General features: G+C 46.4%; 1 protein-coding gene across 1 annotated transcript in view; it reads right to left on the reverse strand.

The window, feature by feature from the left end:
• Positions 1-23,301, reverse strand: part of LOC137304596 (AT-rich interactive domain-containing protein 3B-like) — a 106,080-nt gene that overhangs the window by 78,306 nt on the left and 4,473 nt on the right. Inside the window, exons 5-6 of the mRNA XM_067973238.1 lie at positions 21,602-21,673; positions 13,260-13,332 (exon numbers count right to left, since the gene is read on the reverse strand). Of these exons, the coding sequence (XP_067829339.1) occupies positions 13,260-13,332; positions 21,602-21,673 (145 nt within the window). The remainder of the gene's footprint in view (positions 1-13,259; positions 13,333-21,601; positions 21,674-23,301) is intronic.

Genomic DNA, 23,301 nt, shown 5'->3' on the forward strand with positions numbered 1-23,301 from the left:
AAACAGTGCGTTACCACAGGAAATTAAACCTCAAGAAGAACTGAATCTGCAGAGTTGAGTTTACACTTAATTTCTTTTACTCAAAGGCTCTTTCAGGATATGATGTGGAGATGCCGGTGATGGACTGGGGTGGACAAATGTAAGGAATCTTACAACACCAGGTTACAGTCCAACAGTTTTCTCACCTGACGAAGGAGAAAGCCTCCGAAAGCTTGTGATTTTCAAATAAAACTGTTGGACTATAGCCTGGTGTTGTAAGATTCCTTACATCTTTTAGGATAAGCTTTGATCAGATTGTTTCCTATGAGGTATCAAATTGTCTCAATGTATTAATCCAGTTGGCTAAGCCCACATCATGCAGATAAGATTGTGGCCGATAAACTTGGCTGCACGGTGTCAGTTTCTCGGGAGCTAACTGGCCTACTAAGCCCCCAATATGGCGGGCATGAAGTGCGGCGCCCGCCATATTGGGAAAGGGAAAAAAAATAGACGTCCTTTACTCATGCCTGAAGCAGACATTATACCCGTAGCACATGCTTGAGACCCTCGCTTAAAGATGGCTTACCCTAAGGCATCCCTCACAGATGCCAAACCTTGGAATTACCTGCAACCTCCAAGGTAAGGTTTTATTTTACATTTTCTTATCTGCACAGATATCAGTAGCGCAGTTTCAATCAACGGGTGGGAATCAGAAAGCTTTCCGATCAAATCTGGAGTCAGGCAGGGTTGTCCTCTCTCCTCCGTCTTGTTCGTGTGTTGCCGAGTCCATCAGGAAGGATGCGGGCATAAGAGGGGTGACGATCCCAGGCAGCGGAGGTACTCAGGTCAAGGCCTCCCTGTACATGGACGACGTCGCCGTCTTCTGCTCGGATCAGCTGTCGGTCAACAGATTGATGAGGAACTGCGAGCAGTTCGAACTGGCCTCGGGGGCCAGGGTAAATCGCAGCAAGAGCGAGGCCATGTTCTTTGGGAACTGGGCCGAACGATCCTTTGTCCCCTTCACCGTCAGGTCGGATTACCTGAAGGTGCTGGAGATCTGGTTCGGGGGGGGCCGGGGCGTGCATCAAAAACTGGGAGGAACGTATTGCTAAAGTGAAGCAGAAACTGGGACTGTGGAATCGACGATCCCGCTCGATCGTGGGCAAGAACCTGGTCATCGGGTGCGAGGTGCTCTCGGTGTTGCTGTACGTGGCGCAGGTCTGGCCCATACCTCGCTCCTGCGCCGCAACAGTCACCCGAGCCATCTTCCACTTTATCTAGAGATCAAAAATGGACCGTGTCCGCAGGGACACGATTTACAAATCTCCAGAGAAAGGGGGGAAAGGCGTGCCCAACGTGGCCCTCATCATGATGGCCACCTTTGTGTGCGGCTGCATCAAGCTGTGCATAGACCCTCGGTACGCAAACACAAAGTGTCACTACGTGCTGAGGTTTTACCTGTCCCCGGTGTTGAGAAGGATGGGCCTGGCCACGCTGCCACGGAACGCTCTGTCCAGTTGGACCGTTCCGCCCCACCTGTCCTTCGTGGAAAAGTTTGTGCAGAAAAACACCTTTGACCACAAGGCGATCAGCAAGTGGTCCGCACGTAACATCCTCGAGACCCTGCGGGAAAAGGAGATGGTGGATCCTGTCGGTTGGTTCCCTGAGCAGACTGTCAATGTCATTTGGCAGAACGCCTCATCGCCAGAACTTTCAAACAAGCACCAAGACCTAGCTTGGCTGGTGGTGAGAAGGGCCCTTCCCGTCAGATCCTTCATGCACTCCCGGACTCTCAGCGCCACCGCGCGCTGTCCCAGAGGAGGCTGCAGTGCAGACGAAACCGTCACCCACCTCCTTCTGGAATGTGCCTTTGCAAAGAAGGTCTGGAGAGAGATGCAGTGGTATCTGTCCAGGTTCGTCCCGAGCAGTTCCGTAGCTCTACGGGCTTTTCCCGGGGACGCACACCAAGACAGACATGAACTGCTGCTGGAAGACCATCAACTCAGTGAAAGACGCCCTTTGGTCTGCCCAAAACTTGCTGGTCTTCCAGTGCAAGGAGCTGTCCTCGACCGAGTGTTGCAGACTGGCACATTCCAAGGTCCAGGACTACGTGCTCAGGAACGCACTGAGGATGGGTGCGGCCGCCGCAAAGGCTCTGTGGGGAAAGGCAACCGTTTAGAGCCTTCCCGCCATTGTATACCGAGGGGCTGCAATCAGGGAAAAACCCCCCCACCCCGGGCAGAATGTAAAATTCAAATTGCTGTAACGTAATGAAATGTAATGTACCTGCAATGTACCCGAAATGAATCTGTAATCAATCATCTGTATTGATTGTGATGCAATGAGGCACCCTAGAGTGTCATGGACTGTCATTTTGTACGATGTATCTGTATTGTTGGAATCATATTTGAACTGTACTTTATGTATCTTGCAAATTGTATAATCTGTGTTGTGTACGTTTGGAATGTGATACGAGAACTTTATTAAATGGTATTGTTGCAAATTATCCAGTCACGTGAATTAAACAACTTAATTAAAGCAGTTTTATTTCCTTCTCTGTGATGGAACAAATTCAAATTAATGGGTAATTCTTAAGTGACTTTGAATAAAGAGTAGACTGTTTATTCATTCACCCTGACTAGATGGGGCTGAAAATGTGAGCCCCCTTGTGATTTGTTTTTGACAATAAAGTTGTGTTCAGATTGTGATGATCATCAAGCGTTGCGGCTTTGAAAAGGTTCATAAAAGGCTTTTATGATAAAAGTCATGGCAAAGTGCCACCATCTTTGATTTTATGGAGTTGACACAGTCGCTACGATAACTGCTTAGGCCGCTAACTAACATTTTGTTTGCTTCCTCTTCTGCTCCATGGGACATCACCTTATCTGTGAAAGATACAGCCACTTCCCGAATCGATTTGCGAACAAAAGATCAATATATGAGTAAGTGTGAAACAAGATAATATCCTGCCAAGGGAATCTCTTCCCAGTGCTGTCCACCCTGGGCCTGCAAACTCACTCAGTTAGTTTTACTTTTGTTTTTTAATGACCATCTCCTTCATGTGGTCAACAGTATTCTTGCTGACATTTCTAAGAAAGACTTACATTTATATGGCACCTTTCACAAGCTCAGGGCGCTTTACAGACAATGAAGTACTTTTTGAAGTGTCGTCACTGTTGTAATGTTGGAAACACGGCAGCCAATTTGCACACAAACAGAAATGAGATAATGATCAGATAATCTGTTTTAGTGATGTTGGTTGAGGGATAAATATTGGCCAGGACACCAGGGAGAGCGCCCATGCTCATCTTCGAAATAGTGCCATGGGATCTTTTACGTCCACCTGAGAGGGCGGACGGGGTCTCGGTTTAACGTCTCATCCGAAAGAAGGCACCTCTGACAGTGCAGCACTCCCTCAGTACTGCACTGGGAGTATCAGCCTGAATTATGTGCTCAAGTTTCTGGAGTGGGGCTTGAACCCACAACCTTCTGACTCAACTGACAAAGACTCCCTTCCCCTATGCGCTGGCAGGACACAGAATTGTAAAAAGCAGCTTAATGGCAATTTTGAATTCATTGCCGGTGCTCCACACAGGTTCGGACTGGAACCCGCATTTAACCTTTAGTACAAAGCATATACTGTCTCATACCTGCTGAAAGGACTAATCCACAGATTACAGCAGTGATTACATGGCCCAGAGTTCATTTACAAGATTATGGCAGAACCAGCAGGTACAGCTAGACAAAACCATTTCTAATTACAAGTGATTGAACTATTTCAGCGAGTGCTTTTTGACAAAAGCCTCTATCATTAGTAAAAAAAAAATCAGCGTTGACATTCCTTTCTGTCCTTTGCTGGACTTGTGTTTAAAATCCATGTAGAACGCTCGGGGAATCAACTTCAGTTTTTAATTTTTAAAATTAATTTTGTGCTCATCAGTTGTCCCCGGGGAATGGCACACCCTTCCAGCCTTCAGACGAGGTCTTACGCTAAGGCTCCACCTGCCTGTTATGGGGGGTTCAGGCGGTCATTCAAGATCTCATGGCATGATTGAAAAAGCGGGGTGCTCCCCTGTGACTCGGACAACCAGAAGCAATACAAAAAAAACCCGAATAATTAATCATTCGATATAGGTGTCAGCCGTGGCTCAGTGGTTAGCACTCTCGCATCTGAGTCAGAAAGTTAGGGGTTCGAGTCCTGCTCCAGAGACTTTAGCACATAAGGCTGATGCTCCCAGTGCCAGTACTGAGGGAGTGCTGCACTGTCAGAGTGTGCTGTGTTTCCTACATTACAACAGAGACTACACTTCAGAAGTACTTCACTGGCTGTAAAACACTTTGAAATGTCCTGAGGTCGTGAAAGGCGCTATATAAATGCAAGTTTTTTCATTCATGCCATTATTTGCGGGATCTTGCTGCACACATAATGGCAAGGAGTATTGTAAATGCAGGCTCGTTCTTTCTTTCCATTTTGAGCCCTCAGTGACAGCATTTAAGAATTGTCCAAATCAGGTAGGCATGATTGGATGCCTAGTGAAGCTGCTACTACAATGCTCACTCTGCCTCAGCCCAGCTCAGGGTGGTGGGGGTTTGGGGGAGAGCTGAATTGAAGTTTCGAGACCTCTTCTGGTCCAGGTGCTGGAAAGCAGAGTTTCTACAGATATATTACTGAATTTCACATTCTAGCCACTCTGTGGCTCTACTGAGTCACATCTCCACTTTAGTGACTATTAATACTACCTTACAACAGTGACTACATTTCAAAAGTGCTTTATTGGCTGTAAAGCACTTTGGGACGTCCGGAGGTCGTGAAAGGCGCTATAGAAATGCAAGTACTTCATTCTTTCTTTACGCACTGGTGAGTATCCCAGCCCGGCTGAACATACACTGTTACCAGTGCGATTGTATAATTGTATTTATGATTCCTGATCTTCTCCAATTGATATGTGCTTTCAGTTTCATGTTTACACTATGATATTTTTAAACTATGCAATTTCCTGACAATTCTATTACCGTGCAGTGTTGCATCTTACGGTTTGACTGATTCATTTACTGCTAGGCACTATATCTTAGCAACCATCCTGACAATACTGCGTTTACACAGAATGTCAGTTTGAGGGACCCACTGTCACTGTGCATTGAAAAATAGCTTCCATTTAAATTGTTTTGTATCGTGTGTAGACCATAAACCATGGAGAGAGAGAGGGGGGCTGCTGGAAAGAGGTATCAAAGAAGGAAGATGTGCCTAAGTTGAGGGTTTTATCAGACTGGTCTCATGTTAAAACAATTGCTTATTTAATTTTAAAAAACTCCCCCCATTTTCCTTCCCCCACTGCCACTCCTCTCTCCTGGAGTCACCGACCGGTGATGGAAGCACAGTCCCCCTCCAGCATCTCTCCCAAGTGGGCATTCTTTAAAGTGCAAGGGGGGGGGGGGGGGGGGTCACGAGCTGCTCCACCATGAGAGGCATCACGACTGAAATCAATCCCGACCTCAACCAACATCCTCAAACATCCACTTCCAGTTCAGTCGTACCGAGGCAAAATAATGTGCCCAAAGCCACCCTGGGCTGAGATCGGTTACTTTGGCACAGGCTGGGGCGAAGGCCCCTGGAACCTTGCTGCCAAGAATGGCAAATTTACCCAACGGCTAGAGGGAATAGTTGGCTGCTTTGTCCAGCCTCGATTCACACAGATTTTACTCAGCAATTTCCCACAGATCTGATACATTGGATTTCCTGAACCATATTGTTACAGCTCTGTACAAATCTACACCGTCTTTCAATCTCAAACAACTGTCTGTCACAGCCATACTATGGACCTGTGCAAAGGGAGACTGCATGACGCATTAGGGTAGTGACCTGTCCTGTCACTGCTGGGGTGTGCCTCTGAGTCAGTAGGTTGTGAGTTCAAATCCCACTCCAGAGATTTCAGCACACAATCCAGGGCTGACACTCCCAGTGCAGTACTGAGGGAGTGCTGCACTGTCGGAGGTGCCGTCTTTCGGGTGAGACACTAAGCCGACGCCCCCGTCTGTCCTCTCAGGAGGATGTAAAAGATCCCATGGCACTATTTTGAAGAAGAGCAGGGGAGTTGTCCCCGGTGTCCTGGCCAATATTTATCCTTCACCCAAATTCACTAAAAAAAGATTATCTGGACACTGGCACATTGCTGTTTGTGGGATCTTGCTGTGCGCAAATTGGCTGCCGCATTTCCTACATTACAACAGTGACTACACTTCAAAAGTACTTAATTGGCTATAAAGTGCTTTGGGACGTCTTGAGATCATGCAAGGCACTATAGAAGTGCAAGTCTTTCGTTTTTACCCCACATCCGACCGTGCTACACTTGACCTGACAGCATGTGATGGAAAAATTGGAAAAGTGAAAACTGACCTTTGGGAAAACTAACCCCCATCTCCCAAAAAAAATGGATGGGTGAGTATGGTTGACACAAGTAAAGATTCCAATGCGACATTCCCAGCGAGTGAACAGTTGAGGGTGTGGGAGAAGTAAGTCTACTGGACGGAGGGGGTTTGTGGGGAGGGGGGTTGGATTACGAAAGGTGGTTACTGCCAGTTTCGAACAAGTCCAGCAAACCTTTGTCACACTTCCAGTAAACAGTATACAGTTCTGGTCTCCGTATTACAAAAATTATATAGAGGCACTGGAGCAGGTGCAAAAAAAGATTTACAAGGAAGATACCGGAACTTGAGAGGTTATAGCTTTCAGGAAAGACTGAACAGGCTGGGGCTCTTTTCTCTAGAAAGGAGAAGGATGAGGGGCGACCTAAGAGAGGCCTTTAAAGTGATGAAGGGGTTCGATAGGGTTACACTTGCGGGGAAATCCAAAAGTAGGGGTCATAAATATAAGATAGTCACCAATAAATCCAATCAGGAGAAACTTCTTTACCCAGAGAGTGGTGAGAATGTGGAACTCACTACCACAAGGAGTAGCTGAGGCGAATAATATCGATGTATATTAAGGGAAAGATAGATAAGCACACGAGGGAGAAAGGAATAGAAGGATATGCTGATAGGGTTAGATGAAGAGGGTGAGAGGAGGCTCGTGTGGAGCATAAACACCACAGTGGGGCCGAATGGCCTGTTTCTGTGCTGTAAATTGTATGTAATTCTATGTAAAATAAACTCTCCTCCCCCAACAGATTCAAAGCAATTTTTTTTTCCATGAGCACTTTTGGAAACCCCTACACAGTAGCATTCTTTTAACCCAAGTGAGGCGCCCACCAGCTGTCCAAACTCGCTACAGGGCGGCAGGCAAACCAAGCAAGGGAAAATCCCTCTGATTGGCTTCTCTCTCAAAATGGATATAAAAAAAAAGAGTTGCTTGGACACATTAAATCCCTGGTGTCGTAAATACTGCCAGGCCTCATCAATCACCGTCTGCAAGCCAAAGTCCTTTGAGCAACCAGGGAAAGCTAACAGCCAGGAGCTACTGTATCCCAGGATCAGTGACTGCATTTTACAGCTACCGAGGTTTAGCAAGAGTCCCGAAGGAGTCAGCCTGGTGCCAATCTCTCCCCCCAACCCCCCCTCCCTCCACTTGCTCTTTTTTTGTTTAGGGATAGAACTCCACACTGCGCTCAACCTTTCAATATAAACAGCTCCCAGGTCATTAATCCAATCCCCCCACCCCTCAGCTGTCTCAGTGAAGGTGACTGACAGGCGGGAAGGGTCTATCTCTAACAACCTAATGGAGCTAAATCCATAATGAATCGTTAACATTGCAGTGGCCCTCTGCTTCCAGTGAATGTCGGAGATCCATCTTCTCTGTATGAGGGAAAATGGGACGTTCATTTAAACAATCCCTTAACCTGGCGAACACAGACAATCTGAATTATAACTGGCTGCATTACTCATTTGGTTTAAAACCCAAGACTATACCGGGGATGAGGGACTTCAGTTACAGGGAGAGACTGGAGAAGCTGGGATTTAAAAAAAAATTTATTCGTTCATGAGATGTGGGCATCGCTGGCGAGGCCGGCATTTATTGCCCATCCCTAATTGTCCTTGAGAAGGTGGTGGTGAGCCGCCTTCTTGAACCGCTGCAGTCCGTGTGGTGAAGGTTCTCCCACAGTGCTGTTAGGAAGGGAGCTCCAGGATTTTGACCCAGCAACGATGAAGGAACGGCGATATATTTCCAAGTCAGGATGGTGTGTGACTTGGAGGGGAACGTGCAGGTGGTGTTGTTCCCATGTGCCTGCTGCTCTTGTCCTTCTAGGTGGTAGAGGTCGTGGGTTTGGGAGGTGCTGTCGAAGAAGTCTTGGCGAATTGCTGCAGTGCATCCTGTGGATGTTCTCCTTACAGCAGAGAAGATTAAGGGCGTTCAAAATCATGAAGGGTTTTGATAGAGTAAATAAGGAGAAACTGTTTCCACTGGCAGAAGGGTAGGTAACCAGACGGCATAGATTTAAGGTGATCGGCAATAGACCCAGAGGGGAATTCAGGAGAATTTTTTTCACGCAGCGAATTGTTGTGATCTGGAATGCGCTGCCGGAAAGGGGAAGCAGATTTAATAGTAACTTCCAAAAGGGAATTGGATAAATACTTGAAGGGGAAACATTTGCAGGGCTATGGGGAAAGAGCAGGGGAGTGGGACTAATTGGATAGCTCTTTCAAAGAGCCGACACAGACACGATGGGCCGAATGGCCTCTTCCTGTGTTGTTAGATTCTATTAAGGCCAGAAATTATCATTGGTGACATTAGCGGATGATTGCTTAATGTGTTCATAGAATGTTACTCTGCCCACCATTTAAACAGAGACATTAACCCAGTTAAAACAGTGGGCACAGGAATCTATATGATTTTGTTAAGTAACCGTCTGCTTTCATCATCAACAGTAATTTCTAGCTTCATAAAACTCAATTTCAGGTATAAGTACTATTCAGTGACACTTTCTATGTTATCAATTTAAACTCAGCCAACACTCCACGCTCACTCAGCATTGACCATATCAGAGAGAGGAGGGTCACTAAGTGCATTGCTGTATTAGAATGCAACTATTTTTAACTAAACTAAGTTTTTACCTTCCTCTAGCTCCCCCCCCCCAAACCCCCTGTGTGGACTCCAGCTGGGGTAAGGCTCTGAGTGCCAACTGCTTTCTCATACTTCACCCAAACGGTCGTTCCTCCTGCATGTGGGACTCCGCAAGGCGTGTCAGCAGTGGGAGGACCTCACAGCCGAGCCTGATACCGTCTCCACCCAACATCCGCGTGCACACTTCCCGGAAAGGTCACCGGACAGGGAGCAAGAGTCGGAATTCCAACCGATTTTCTTCCTTTCAAGCCCAGAGGCGCGGAGGCCAATGGCAGCACCTCAACTATTGCGCTAGTTAAGGTGAGTTAACTCCAAACTGACAGAGCCTCTTGGGTCTCTGTTACTCAGAGCCTCTTGGGTCTCTGTTACTCAGAGCCTCTTGGGTCTCTGTTACTCAGAGCCTCTTGGGTCTCTGTTACTCAGAGCCTCTTGGGTCTCTGTTACTCAGAGCTCAGAGCCTCTTGGGTCTCTGTTACTCAGAGCCTCTTGGGTCTCTGTTACTCAGTGCCTCTTGGGTCTCTGTTACTCAGAGCCTCTTGGGTCTCTGTTACTCAGAGCCTCTTGGGTCTCTGTTACTCAGTGCCTCTTGGGTCTCTGTTACTCAGAGCCTCTTGGGTCTCTGTTACTCAGAATCTCTTGGGGCTCTGTTACTCAGAGCCTCTTGGGTCTCTGTTACTCAGAGCCTCTTGGGTCTGTATTACTCAGAGCCTCTTGGGTCTGTATTACTCAGTGCCTCTTGGGCCTCTGTTACTCAGAGCCTCTTGGGTGTGTATTACTCAGAGCCTCTTGGGTGTGTATTACTCAGAGCCTCTTGGGTCTCTGTTACTCAGAGCCTCTTGGGTCTGTATTACTCAGTGCCTGTGTGTACAGCTCGGTACCAAACTCACGTGAACACTGGGGAAGTACGTACTTTAGATCTTTGCATTCCTTCCTTTGCAGAGACAGAAGGTAAGTTCACCAATCCCATGCTGCCGGTGTGGTGCTGAGTTCAGAGAGAAGGTCAGAGGTCGGGCTACACCCGCCAGGAGCCGATTCTCCGACCTGAGCTCCCTTGGAGAGAGCGTGGGATTGGCAAATGCATGCTAGAAACACTTAAATTCCATTTCAATGGACCTTTTCTCCATCGTTATTAGCAAAGTTGTCTTCTGCAAACAGTCCAGTTCGTTTTGCATTTTACGAGGTTAGCAGTTCTCCCACCAGAACAGAACAGAGCCCCGATATTTGAGGAGTCACTTCTTGCACCAGTGAGCTTTGACGTTTAGAAGCTGGCACTGTACGTTGATGCTCTGATACCCCGTGCCTCAGAATGGTGGGACATGAGTCGGTGATTTGCTGTGCAGCGAGTTACCTATCTCAGCCTTTGGGGGATGTGTGGGGTAAAGGACTCCATTCAGTGAATCCAGAGTTCAATCAACTAATCAAGCACATCTCAGCAGCCCGATGAAGAGGGGCACTGCTGACGGTGTGTGAAAGGTGGATGAGGATGGGATCGGCCTCAATCTTGATGCCAACTCCTACTGTCAAGGCTCACACGCGACTAAAAGCCACTTGGACGAGGCGCTGGAGAGAACCCTGATGCCCATGTAATCTGTACCCCAGCAAGGAATCCATGACTTTAGGGATGGAGGAAGGGAGGAGAGAAAACTGGTGGGAAAGGGAAGGACTAAATGGCCAGTGGGGCAATGGAACTGTATTCCGGTAGAAATCAGTGCCTGCAAGAGGAAATACGATTTGGGGAAAAAAAAAGAGAGGCACTGACTGAAGCCTGTGAATGGATTTGTCTCATCCCCTTTCTCAACCAGTGCACAAAGCAAGCTAACAGCTCAGCACCAGAACACAAGACAAATCACTTCAAAGGAGCTGATTTTACAGCACGACGACATCTCAATTTGACAGCAAACACTGAACTAGGAAACTCCTCACTTGTGACCGCAATGTTTAATGGGTCATATCCCCCCAGTAGAGCAAACCTGCAATACTTTGTACAGAAACAAAACGAAAATGAATGAAAGCTTTTCGCATGCTACCACCTATGTTAATGTTGCATTGATTATAAGTGTAGGAGATTTGAACTCCTGATCTATTGACCCTATGGCCATTACCACCAAATAAGGTCGAGGAATTAATAGAGAAACTTTGTTTATACGCATACAATAGATATTTGTACTACACACATGCACACACACACACACACACACACGCATGTACACACACGCGCGAGAGCTGGATAGATTTTTTTTAAGATTGAAAAGGGAAAGAGAGGAGACAGGGTAAATTAAGAAATCTGTAGATTGAAGGAGAAAGGGGAGAATGAGGCAGGTTATGGACTTCCACTGTTTTCAGGACCTAAGTAGGAAACAATATGATGAGATCTGATTTGAACCCAGTGGGAGGAGGAACAGCGTTCCGATAAGCTATTGGAAAAACGAAGCTACTTTGCTGCTTAATGAAAATTATCACCTACTTAATCTAAAGCTGACTCCTCAAAACTGTAGACTCCCAACCCTTTCTATTCCTGTTCGCGATAAATCTCACATCCACTTAAACCAACCAGCTGTAATATCAATGTCAGCCGTACTGTTTTACATTACTGCCTGCAGTGTCATGCTGAAATGAATATGGGTAGAGATTTCAGGGAAAGCCTGTTAATGTATTGGCCCCCCACCCCTTCACTCCCCCCCTCCTTCCTGTATGACACTCTTTTGTCACACACACACACGATCTGTAACAACAGATTTTAATGGTCTAGGGATCACTTCAGGTTGAAATATAAAACACATCAGGCTCGTGTGGAGCATTAATGCCGGCATAGGCCAGTTGGACCGAATGGCCTGTTTCTGTGCTGTAAATTCTACGTAATCGTGACACTGGCCAAACTCAACAGAAACCCTTTTAGAGTCAAAGAAAAGTCAGAATAAGCACTTTACATTATTACTGGTTTAAAAACCTTTTTCCCCCAATGAAGATTTCGAGACCTGGTTTGGTTCTCTAGATTTGCCAATACATTCAGGAATCTCTACGTACAGGTGTTTAAACTGTGATGGTTTATTTTGAAAGATTTCAGCTCTTTTCAGTACCCATTTGTGGCATTTATTGGCCTGCTTCGCTCTTTAGAGGGAAAAAGGGACAGCTTACACTGAGAACCTCTCCCTGTTCATACTCAGTGTGATTAACTGGCAGGGAGGGTGTTTCTGCAGCATAAAATTCTTCCGCTGTCACTCTTGTGATTTTCAAACAGCGACCATGTTTAATGACACATACTCGTAAGCCTATCTACAGCAAGCCCCCTCCCATCTAGGTCCAAAATACAGATTTCACCCTTATCGGCTGACTGCATGTAATAATCCAATAAACACTAACATCATGTGAAAAGTGCACTAATATATCCAGTAAGCAGTGGGGACTCCCAGGTCAGGTATGGCATGGTCAGATCCAAAGCAAAGCTCGCCCCCCCAACCCTTATTTTCCCTTAAAAAGTGCCTTAACCCCAACCTCAGAGAAACACTGTTGACTGCACTGGTAAACTTTCTATGTCGGCCATCCTGTGATTTCCTGAGTGAGATTGCCAAACATTGGACCGATGTGGCATTTTTACCATAACCCACACCAATCATCTTCAGGCCTGTCCTGTCTCAGAGACGTTACCAATTAGGGCTGTTTTTTGTGCTGTAGGCTTGTGTTTGCTAGAAACTAAACGGGGACCTGCCCAAGCTAATTTCACATTGGACTCTTACAGCCAACAGACGGAGGAAACCAGCTGGGGTTGGGTTTCAACTCAGGAGCGAAAGGTCAGTGCCCATCTCATGGAGCCACCTAGAGCCCATTAAGATTGTTTGTTAACAACACGTACCCCAATCAATGGGGTTGAAAGCCGTCTAAGTGGTCGTGCAAAACGGGCAGTATCGTATCGGCCGCTCATTGCACTCCCTGCTCGATATTCAGTTCCACTGTCTTCAAGAGAACATGACTATCAAGCAGACCGTGTGACAGGTGCCCGATGCGATACCACCCGTTTAGTGATAATGCCCGAGACAAATTTATACCCCAATGGAGTTTGGAGTTTGAGAGAAAACTGGAGTAAAAAAAAAATCCAATAAAATTCAGCCAAATAACCAGCAAGACCGAGAGCAGTTTGTGGAGTCTTTCCAAACGAGAAGGCAGAAGTGATCAGAGTGCGAAAGAGGGACAAGACATCTCTACAAACGGAGAGGGAACTCCAACTCACCTCTCTTCTGCATAAAAACAAATAGGTCATCCAAGAACTCTTTCCGTTTGGGGTCACTGTCCAGTTCATAAAGCTGTTAAAAATAGAAAGGGAAGCATTGAGAACAAAGCAGGAGGAACAGCAGGCACAATGTCACCTGAACTGAGTCACAACATTATTCCTAGAAAACGATTCAGAAAGAGATCATTGTTCAAAGCATACAACAAGACGACCACCTTGTAATCACTCCCAAGCGCCCAGTATTTTCTGTGTGTGCAATTTCTCTGTAATAAATTGGAGTTTCTCTCTGGATAGATCTGCAAAAATGACAGTGCAACTATAAATTCTCTTGTGCGAGGGCACATCGATGGTTTCAGTGAACACATGAAGATCTTAAAATTCCCAGGTGCCGTGAAAACAACATGTAACAACCAATAAAGGGCTGGGGGTTAATTCAAGTCTGTAATCTACTATTGAGATTCTGGTGACGTTCCAAAATAAAGATCGATCAAGATTCCTGCTTTTGATCATAATTCAAGGACTCTTGCTGGAAAGAGTGGGTATTCAGATGTCCGGTGAGGACAAAAGATTAAGTTAACGTTTGACGGCATTCACTGTCACCACTCACTCATGCAGAATAACCACGTGGGTCAGGTACCAGAGAGCTACTCGTCCCCAAGGAACAGCACCCCAGCAACTGGGACCTCAGGAAAGGGGGGAGAAAAGCTTCTTATAACAGAGAGAAGGGGAGACTTTTGGGGGGGGAGGTGAAAGGAGAAAAAAGACTAATGCCCGCACCAATCTCAGTTAGCAATTATTCTCAACATTATATATATTGTAGACTCAGTCGTTCTCTTTCCACCTGGGAATGCCTTTCCTTATTGCTCCTGCCTGTGAATCTGTAATTTCACAGTGAGGACCACATTGTTCTTCTGCCAAAACAGTCAATGGGAGGTCTACTTTTAATGGTCATTGCTAACAATATAATGCTAGCAGACCTCCCACGGCACTGCTCAGGTGATTCAGAGGATACTTTGTTTTATAAGGCAAGAACTCTTTTTCCCTCCAAAATTATCTTCTGCCCCTTTTTCTCCCCCCATGGCCTCCCCGGGCCACCAACTGTGGGCAAGAGGCAGCGAAGCCAGACTGCCTGTTCTGAGGCCTCAGGCCTCCGGCCTACCCTCAGCGTCCCTCTGAGCTGCCCACGAGGAGATGCACAAGACCAACCAGGGGCAACCGTCCATCCAATAGTCCTCTGTCCATTGTACCCTGCACTCGGTGGTTACCCGTAATGAGGTACTTTAGCAGTACGGGGGGGGATATTAAAAGCTGACACCCGTCTCATTCAGTCCCAATCATTCTTATTTTTACTCCCTCCTTTACCAGCAGCTCTAGTTACCAACTAATCCATTATTAATACACACTCGGTGTTCAGAAAATGAAAAATCAATCGTCATAATTTAAGATGACTAATGGAAGTAGCATTAGCAATACCAGCAGTTTGGGCTGCCAAATCCTTTTCAGTTTAACACATCCAGGCACAACACTGGAATCCTTATGTGAGCTCCAACTGTATTCTAAAAATAAAGTGTGAGGCACAAGACCATTGCTGGTCCAACAACCTTCAGGCTTTCAAGTGCAGCCTCCTCCGACAGCTCAGTGAGCTTTATCGAGTGAGGAACTGAGCCCCACAAACTCTGACTGATCTCAGTCAGGCTGATGGTAGAAGCTGCTTCGAAGCAGCACGGATTTGTCAAGGGGAGGTCGTGTCTGACTAACTTGATTGAATTTTTCGAGGAGGTGGCAAGGAGGGTCGATGAGGGTAGCGCAATTGATGTAGTGTACATGGATTTTAGCAAGGCTTTTGACAAGGTATGGCAGACTGGTCAAAAAAGTAAAGGGATCCAAAGGAATGTGGCAAATTGGATCCAAAATTGGCTCAATGACAGGAAGCAAAGGGTAACGGTTGATGGGTGTTTTTGTGACTGGAAGGCTGTTTCCAGTGGGGTGCCGCAGGGCTCGGTACTAGGTCCTTTGCTTTTTGTGGTACACATTAACGATTTGGACTTAAACGTAGGGGGCATGATTAAGAAATTTGTGGATGACACAAAGATAGGCCGTGTGGTTGATAGTGAGGAGGAAAGCTGTAGACTGCAGGAAGATATCAATGGACTGGTCAGATGGGCAGAAAAGTGGCAAATGGAGTTCAATCCGGAGAAGTGTGAGGTAATGCATTTGGGGAGAGCAAACAAGGCAAGGGAGTACACAATAAATGGGAGGATACTGAGAGGTGTAGAGGAAGTGAGGGACCTTGGAGTGCATGTCCACAGATCCCTGAAGGTGACAGGACAGGTAGAAAAGGTGGTTAAGAAGGCATGCGGGATACTTTCCTTTATTAGCTGAGGCATAGAATATAAAAGCAGGGATGTTATGCTGGAACTGTATAAAACACTAGTTAGGCCACAGCTTGAGTACTGCGCACAGTTCTGGTCACCACATTACATGGATGTAATTGCACTAGAGGGGGTACAGAGGAGATTTACAAGGATGTTGCCAGGACTGGAGAATTTTAGCAATGATGACAGATTGGATAGGCTGGGGTTGTTTTCCTTGAACAGAGGAGGCCGAGGGGTGATTTGATTGAGGTGTACAAAATTATGAGGGATCTGGAAGGACTTAGTTCCCTTAGCGGAGGAGTTAATAATCAGGAGGCATAGATTTAAAGTGATTGGTAGAAGGATTAGAGCGGAAACGAGGAAAAGAATTTCCACCCGAGGGTGGTGGGGGCCTGGATCTCACTGCCCGAGAGGGTGGTAGAGGCAGAAACCCTCAACTCATTTAAAAAATACCTGGATGTGCAACTGAAGAGCCGTGACCTGCAGGGCTACGGACCAAATGCGGGAAAGTGGGATTGAGCTGGGTGGCTTGTTTCTCAGCCGGCGCGGACACGATGGGCCGAACGGCCTCCTTCTGTGCCATAAATTTTCTACGATTCAATGACTGGCTTCAGAGCCTTCTCATCCGGCCTTCTTCAAAAAAAAAACCTTGCATTTATATACAGCATCTCTCACATCCTCAGGACGTCCCAAAAAATGCTACACAGCCAATGAATTACTTTACAAACAAAGTCACTGTTGTTATGTGTGGAACATGGTGTCATAAATTGGATGGGCCAGGTGGTGAAGGATAGAAAACTAGAGCCTGGTCTTTAGTTGTTTCCAAGCTTTTACCCGTGGAGATTCCCTTTACACACACACCACACCCTAGCTAAGCTCTCCTTTAAAGAGTTTATGAGACTCCCCAGTCGATATCCACTACCTGAATACAATTAACACCAACTGTTACAAATCGTTCAGTTGACGCACGGCAGCCAATTCACACACAGCATGGTCTGACAAACAGCAACGTGATAATTGACTAGTTAAGACTTTTTTTTTGGTGGTGTTGGTTGAGGGATGAATGTTGTCCAGGACACCTGAACTTCCCTGCTCTTCTTTGAATATCGCTCTGGGATCCACCAGGACGGGCAAACGGGGCCTGGGTTTAGTGTGTTATCTGACAGTGCAACACTCCCTCAATGGACCGGGGATGAGTATTCGCCTCCCTCCCAGAGTTGTAGAAATGTGGAGCAGATGCTCAGCAAACGCAGTTGAAGCCGTGCCAATGAATCCCTTCAATACAGAGCTGGACAAATACCTTTGACAGGATATCCTGTGTACAATGTGGAACAAAACTGTAAATGTAAACACCATGGCAGATCAGTCAGTATTTATCCAGAACTTTTCTTTAGGTTAAATGGGTGGGACGGAGTACTTGATCAGAGAGATTGTACACAGACTGTGGAAGGAAAGGCTCGATGGGCCAAATGGACGACTTCTCAACCAAAAAATGGTCCGTGGGGATGGGTTGGCTGGTAGCGGCCGAAAATCGGGTAGCCCGTAGGCTGCCCACCGAGCCCAAGGTCAGTGCAGAGATGGCGAAGGTTGGCAGGTGGTCAGCTGGTGGGGGAGGGGTTGGGTGGGGGTCAATGTCCAGGTTTAATGATTTTGAAGGAAGGACTTAATTACATCTCTCAAAGTGTTTCACATACAGTGAATAACCTTTTGAAGTGATTTGGTAGTTTTTGGGTATAGAAGAGGCTATTTGGGAGACAAAAACCACACTGTAATTTTTGTAAAGTCATTTTAATTTCCCTAAGTTTACCTGGATCAGCTCCTTTCAGCTCTTTAGTGTAGGTAAAATCATTCAATTCTTTTAGCATTTTTTATTTTAGCCATTTTCTCTTGAAGGCATTGACATCCTGAGGTACAGATCTTCACCATCTCGATCAACTGGCCAATCTTCCTGCGAGCCTTGACAGCGAGTGGCAATGGGCTATTTGACAGTGGAGCGCCCAATGGCCACGCCCAATCCTGACCTCAAATGCCTCCTCTGGGTCCCACAAAGGAAGCGTTGGCTTTTCCTCATCTGGACATCGAACCCCACGCAACCCCTCCCCCACCAGCTGACCACCTGCCAACCTGCGCCATCCCTGCACTGACCTTGGGCTCGGTGGGCAGCCTACGGGCTACCCGATTTTCGGCCGCTACCAGCCAACCGCGCCCCCCCGCCGGACCATTTATTGGTTGAGAAGTCGGCCAGCGGCATTTTAATGAGGCCTGGCGGTTAAAATCAGCTGGACGTCCCACTGCCGCTCTCAGACAGGCCCGGCCGCTCGCTAGGCCGCTTCCCCCAGGGATTCTGGGTTCCACTGGGCAGGAGGCGTCCAATGTAGCCTGAGTTCCTTGCGAAACATTACCGGAACTAATGAAAAGTGAAACCTCGCAAAAAGCTAATCTTTCATTTCATTCTTTTTGTGTCAGTAATTGTGGTGAGAAATGCCGTGAGTAATAACATAATTTGCCAACAGTGGCTGCAAGCTAGTCTGCTTCTGAGTAATTCTGCTGAGTTCTGTTTAACCCTTTCAGCGATGCAAAACATTTACAGTTTTCTTGATTTGCATATATATATCTTTTTTTTAATAACGAAGGCAAAGAGAAACTGAAAACGTTTTTTTTTTGTTGATTGAGGAGAAAGGCCTCAGTGATGTGAACACAACTTTGTGTCCAATTTTAGAACCAAGTGGTCAAATACGGCAAATGACTTTTCTCCGAGAAACCCGTGGCAGTTTTATGTTTGGCATGTTTGCAGTTTGGATGGGTGGCAAACTCATAGACCTACGAAGACATGGGGTTCTCATCAGGATAAAGGAACTTGACGTAAGCCATGTGGAGACATTGCACTCCCACGATCTGAACGACAGAAGAGGCAAGTATAAAACACCTCTAGGTCAGGAGCCGATACCAGAGATGGCCAGCTAACAGCAAGCTTGAAAAAGAGTGGGAAAGAAACAATGTAAATCAGGAAGTAATTGATTAGGTGACGCCAAGCTTGGGTTTTGAAAAGCTTGAAGACTGTCGGAGGAAGGGGAGACTGAGGAGCATTGCCAGCCCCAAAGAGAACAAGAGATGGCTGGTGCCCTAAGTTTCAATTGGTGGTGAGGGCTGATTCAATATTGAAGGTCCTGGCAGTGTTGTAGTATTTTGCTTGATTTACCAGGGAGAAACTCTGTAGAACATTTCCAACATGGAGGCCACGCTGCTCCGTGCTGTCTTTCAGATGAGACGTTAAACCGAGGCCCCGTCTGCCCTCTCAGGTGGACGTAAAAGATCCCATGGCACTATTTCGAAGAAGAGCAGGGGAGTTCTCCCCGGTGTCCTGGCCAATATTTATCCCTCATCCAAAACAGATTATCTAGTCAGTATCACATTGCTGTTTGTGGGATCTTGCTGTGCGCAAATTGGCTGCCGCGTTTCCTACGTCACAACAGTGACTACACTTCAAAAAGTACTTCATTGGCTGTAAAGCCTTTTGGGACGTCCTGAGGTTGTGAGAGGCGCTATATAAATGCAAGTTCTTTCTTTATCACCACTTTCTACCAATGCTGCTTTAAAACTGGGCCTTCTCTGTGCCCCTCGCCCTTTCTTTTCACTCCCTATATTTAGCCTCATCTTCACACAGCACCTCCCCATGATAGCAGAGCTCCGACTGGGAAAACCACACACAAAGCAGAGTGTGCAGGAACCTCCTGTATTGTTTTAGGAGCTAAAACCATGGTAGACCACAGGAAAACTTCACCAAATTGCATACATCAATACCTACCTGATTTTATATACAGCAGCTGTGACAAACCAGTCTGCTCTGGCTACGTTAACGGCTTAATAAACGTCATGTCCTTTTGAAATGTAGCTTCAATATTGCACCTACCATTTAGTGCTATTTTGCATCATTGCGTTTTAGAAATTGCTACCACACGGAGAGGTTGAGGCGAATGGCGTAGATTCATTTAAAGGGAAGCTAGGTAAGTACATGAGGTAGAAAGGAATAGAAGGTTATGCTGATAGGGTTAGACGAAGAGGCTCGTGTGGAGCATAAATGCCAGCATGGACCAGTTGGGCCGAATTTCTGAGCTGTAGATTCTATGGAATGTGTTGCCGCCATCCTAAATTCCGATGGACAAAGAAGTGTATCCTTGGTGTAAGAAAACTTCACTTTCATTTTTGCAGATGACCATAGGTTGGACGGACCAATCCTTTTCGCAATGTCCTGAAGCCTGGTTAGTCCTGCCCAGCCAGTCACACAGTAATAATATGATCTTGTGATCTCAAATAAAGAAAAAAATTTAAAGGATATGTGGCAAGGGCAACCATTGGGACTGAGTGGATTCCTCTTTACGATAGTCAGGACAGGCATGAATGGGGAAAATGCCCCCCCCCCCCCCAACTCAGAAACAGGAATAGGCCATTCGGCCCTTCGAGCCCGCTCCACCATTCAATTTTATCATGGCTGATCCTCTATCTCAGTACCATATTCCCGCTCTCTCCCCATACGCCCTTAACCCCTTCTGTGCCGTCAACCATCTAGGCCCTAAGCTCTGGAATTCCCTCCCCAAACCTCTTCGCCTCTCCACCTCTGTCTCCTCCTTTAAGACTCTGCTTAAAACCTAACTCTTTGACCAAGCATTTGGTCACCTGTCCTAATGTCTCCTTGTTTGGCTTTGGTGTCAGTTTTTGCCTGATTACGCTCCTGTAAAGCGCCTTGGAGTATTTTTTTTCTTTATTCGTTCGTGGGATGTGGGCGTCGCTGGCGAGGCCGGCATTTATTGCCCATCCCTAATTACCCTTGAGAAGGTGGTGGTGAGCCACCTTCTTGAACCGCTGCAGTTCTTAAAGGTGACCTTAAAGGCGCTACCTTAAAGGCGCTATATAAATGCAAGCTGTTGTTGTCGCACAAGTCAATGCAAAACTCTTAACGGGATTTGGTCAACAATTAAAATCCCTCGCAAATAAGGCCATGCAATGACATCAGCACACCACCGATCTCACTCGCATTTAAAATCTTTCACTTCACACCAGGAAAACTGTAAAGACAGCTTTAGAAAAATTCTTCCACCCGTGTCCTCCTCAGTTAAAGAAACTGAGTTATTTCTAGAACAAGAATAAGGTGGCATCAGCAATTTAAATCAAGCTTCCGCTACTAGAAACTGATGGGAATTAAAGTCAGTATACGTAGACTTTATTCTAACATCTCGCTGATATTTACTGGCTGTTCTATGAAAAAAAATCTGCTGACGCTATTCGAAAACCAAATATTCCCCTTGCACAACTGTTTTTCTGAAAAATAGACTTTACTGAACTTCTGAGGGCTTCGGGGGGGGGGGGGTTACGGGTGGGATAGGGCAGTGGGGAGAGGGTGAGGAAGAGGGGAGGGGGAAGGAAGAGGGGAAAGGGATTGGGGAAGGAGGAGGGAAGGGGAGAGAGGAGGGAAGGGGAGAGAGGAGGGAAGAAGAGAGAGGGGGAAGGAAGAGGGGAGAGGGGGAATAAAGAGGGGAGATAGAGTATAAAGGGAGAGAGAGAGAGAGAATAAAGACAGGAGACAGAGGCAGAGGGGGAGTTTCTGCCTCAGTGCTGAAGTAAGTGCAAAGTAGACAACTTCCCAGGAAACTCATCTTCAGTCTCTTCCGAGGCGCCCACTTCACGTTAATATCCCTGTAACGAGGAATTATCTCAGACATTTAACCTAGGCGTCTGGTTTCGGTGCAGACGTGTTGCGGGTCGCCAGAGTCCAAGGTTACGCAGCGCTAATTTTGATTGGAATCCAGCCAAAAGCAGGTGGAGGCTTGAGGGGAGGAGTCAAGATGCCCTAGACAAGAGCAATATCGGCCCAGCACCGCCCCCAGAGAGGACAGGAACCCCGATTCAACTGCGAGACTAGACAGACCGTCCCACCCAGAGAGAGAAACGAAACAAAAGATAAAGTCCGACCTTTGCGAAGTCTTTGGCTGCCTCCCTGGCTCGAACACCATCAGCATCATCATTCCAGGCCAGACTCCCATTCTGAACGTAAAAAAAGGGAAAGAATAAGAGATGAAAGTAGAAAAAAAAATAAATAAAGAAGACAGTTCTATCCATCTCCGGCCTGGAATATGCACCGATAGCTGAGGCAACATTGTGTATCGGTTAGTGAGCCCTCCCCACCCAAGATTCCTGATACCAGCAGTAAAAAATCAGCACTTTGCGGACAGCTCTGCTTTTATTGAGCAGGTTTTTATTTATTTTTCTTGCTAATTTTCACTCCTCTCCTCAAGCCGCCGACTCCTTGCTGGGATATATTTAAGTGTTTGCACCGCGATACAGACGACAGTGCTTCAAGAAGACGGCTCACCATCACCTTCTCAAGGGCAACTAGGGACAGGCAATAAACGTTGCTAGCGACGCCCATGTCTGAAGGATGAAAAAATAATATCACACGGCCCAATTTCCAGGCTTATAACTGTGTCCAGATCAAACACCGGACGAGGGCAGTCTCCTCTTCCAGTTGTACCGAACTGTCATTTTGACGTCTAAAATCAACAGAAGACAGGCAAGTCCTGGTCAATACAAGCGCCAACTGCCCCTGCTCCAACCGTCCTGAGCTGAAGAGAAAAGGCCCAACCCTTCTCAAAACTTGCACCACACTTTCAATTCACCTCTTCTTGTTAAAAGCCGCGCCTATTGTTATTAAAAATAAGTCCCTCAGGCTTGATAAGTATGACAGAATCTTAGGCCGAAACCAGGTTTGAATGCTAAGCCAAAACCAAGTGCGACTCCAATATTTAAGAGCAGCTGTCGTCGTGGCAATGTGGATTTTTTTTTTTGTGTGTCCACGCTGAGATTTCTATCCGTTTGATGTCAGTTGACAGTGGGAGATTCCGAGCTGGGATGCCGTGTGTCACTGTGGAGATTATAGTCTGGAAATCATTCTGTGACATTATCATCCAGTCACTTAACACATTCACATCGAATTCCTTTGCCCGCTATTTTAATGGAAGCACTAACCCATCAGGTTATGTGTTAAGCAACCGGATGATGGTATCAGTGTTAACGCCTCCATTAACATAACGACCCAAGGATTTTAGTCAGAAATAAATTAAGTGTTTGGCCGACACTGTGCAAGTTACAGGCTTAGACTCCGTACAGATCAAACACTAGACGAGAGCAGGTTTCTTTTCTAGTTGTACCTACTTGTCTGTTTGATATTTAAAAAGCGTACAGTTCCTTTCATTTTTAGGTAGGATCACAGGACGGCCTAGAAGCCATCTGTATATATTAAATTTGCGATGCGTGGGGCACATCCCTTATTTGGGCATCACCATTCTGTGACACACAGTCACGCCAGCAGCTGCACATTTCTACCACTAGGTGGAGCTTCACAAGCCTCCGAAGCATCCGATCCCCATAGCTACACCCACACAGCACTGTTAATGCACGGAGGGAAGTTTACTTTGTCCTGATTTTCTATGGGGAACTTAATGGCAGGTCAACTGGTTTAAAATAAAATTCAACGCAAAATTCACCAGAATGATACCTGGGTTAAAAAGTTTAAATTATAAGGGCAGGTTTCAGAAACTAGGCTCGTATTCCCTCGAGTACAGAAGATTAATTGAGGTGTTTAAGATGATTAAAGGAGTTGATAGTTTCTCTCT

This window comes from Heptranchias perlo, chromosome 38, assembly GCF_035084215.1.
Source record: "Heptranchias perlo isolate sHepPer1 chromosome 38, sHepPer1.hap1, whole genome shotgun sequence".
Classification (NCBI taxonomy): Eukaryota; Metazoa; Chordata; class Chondrichthyes; order Hexanchiformes; family Hexanchidae; genus Heptranchias; species Heptranchias perlo.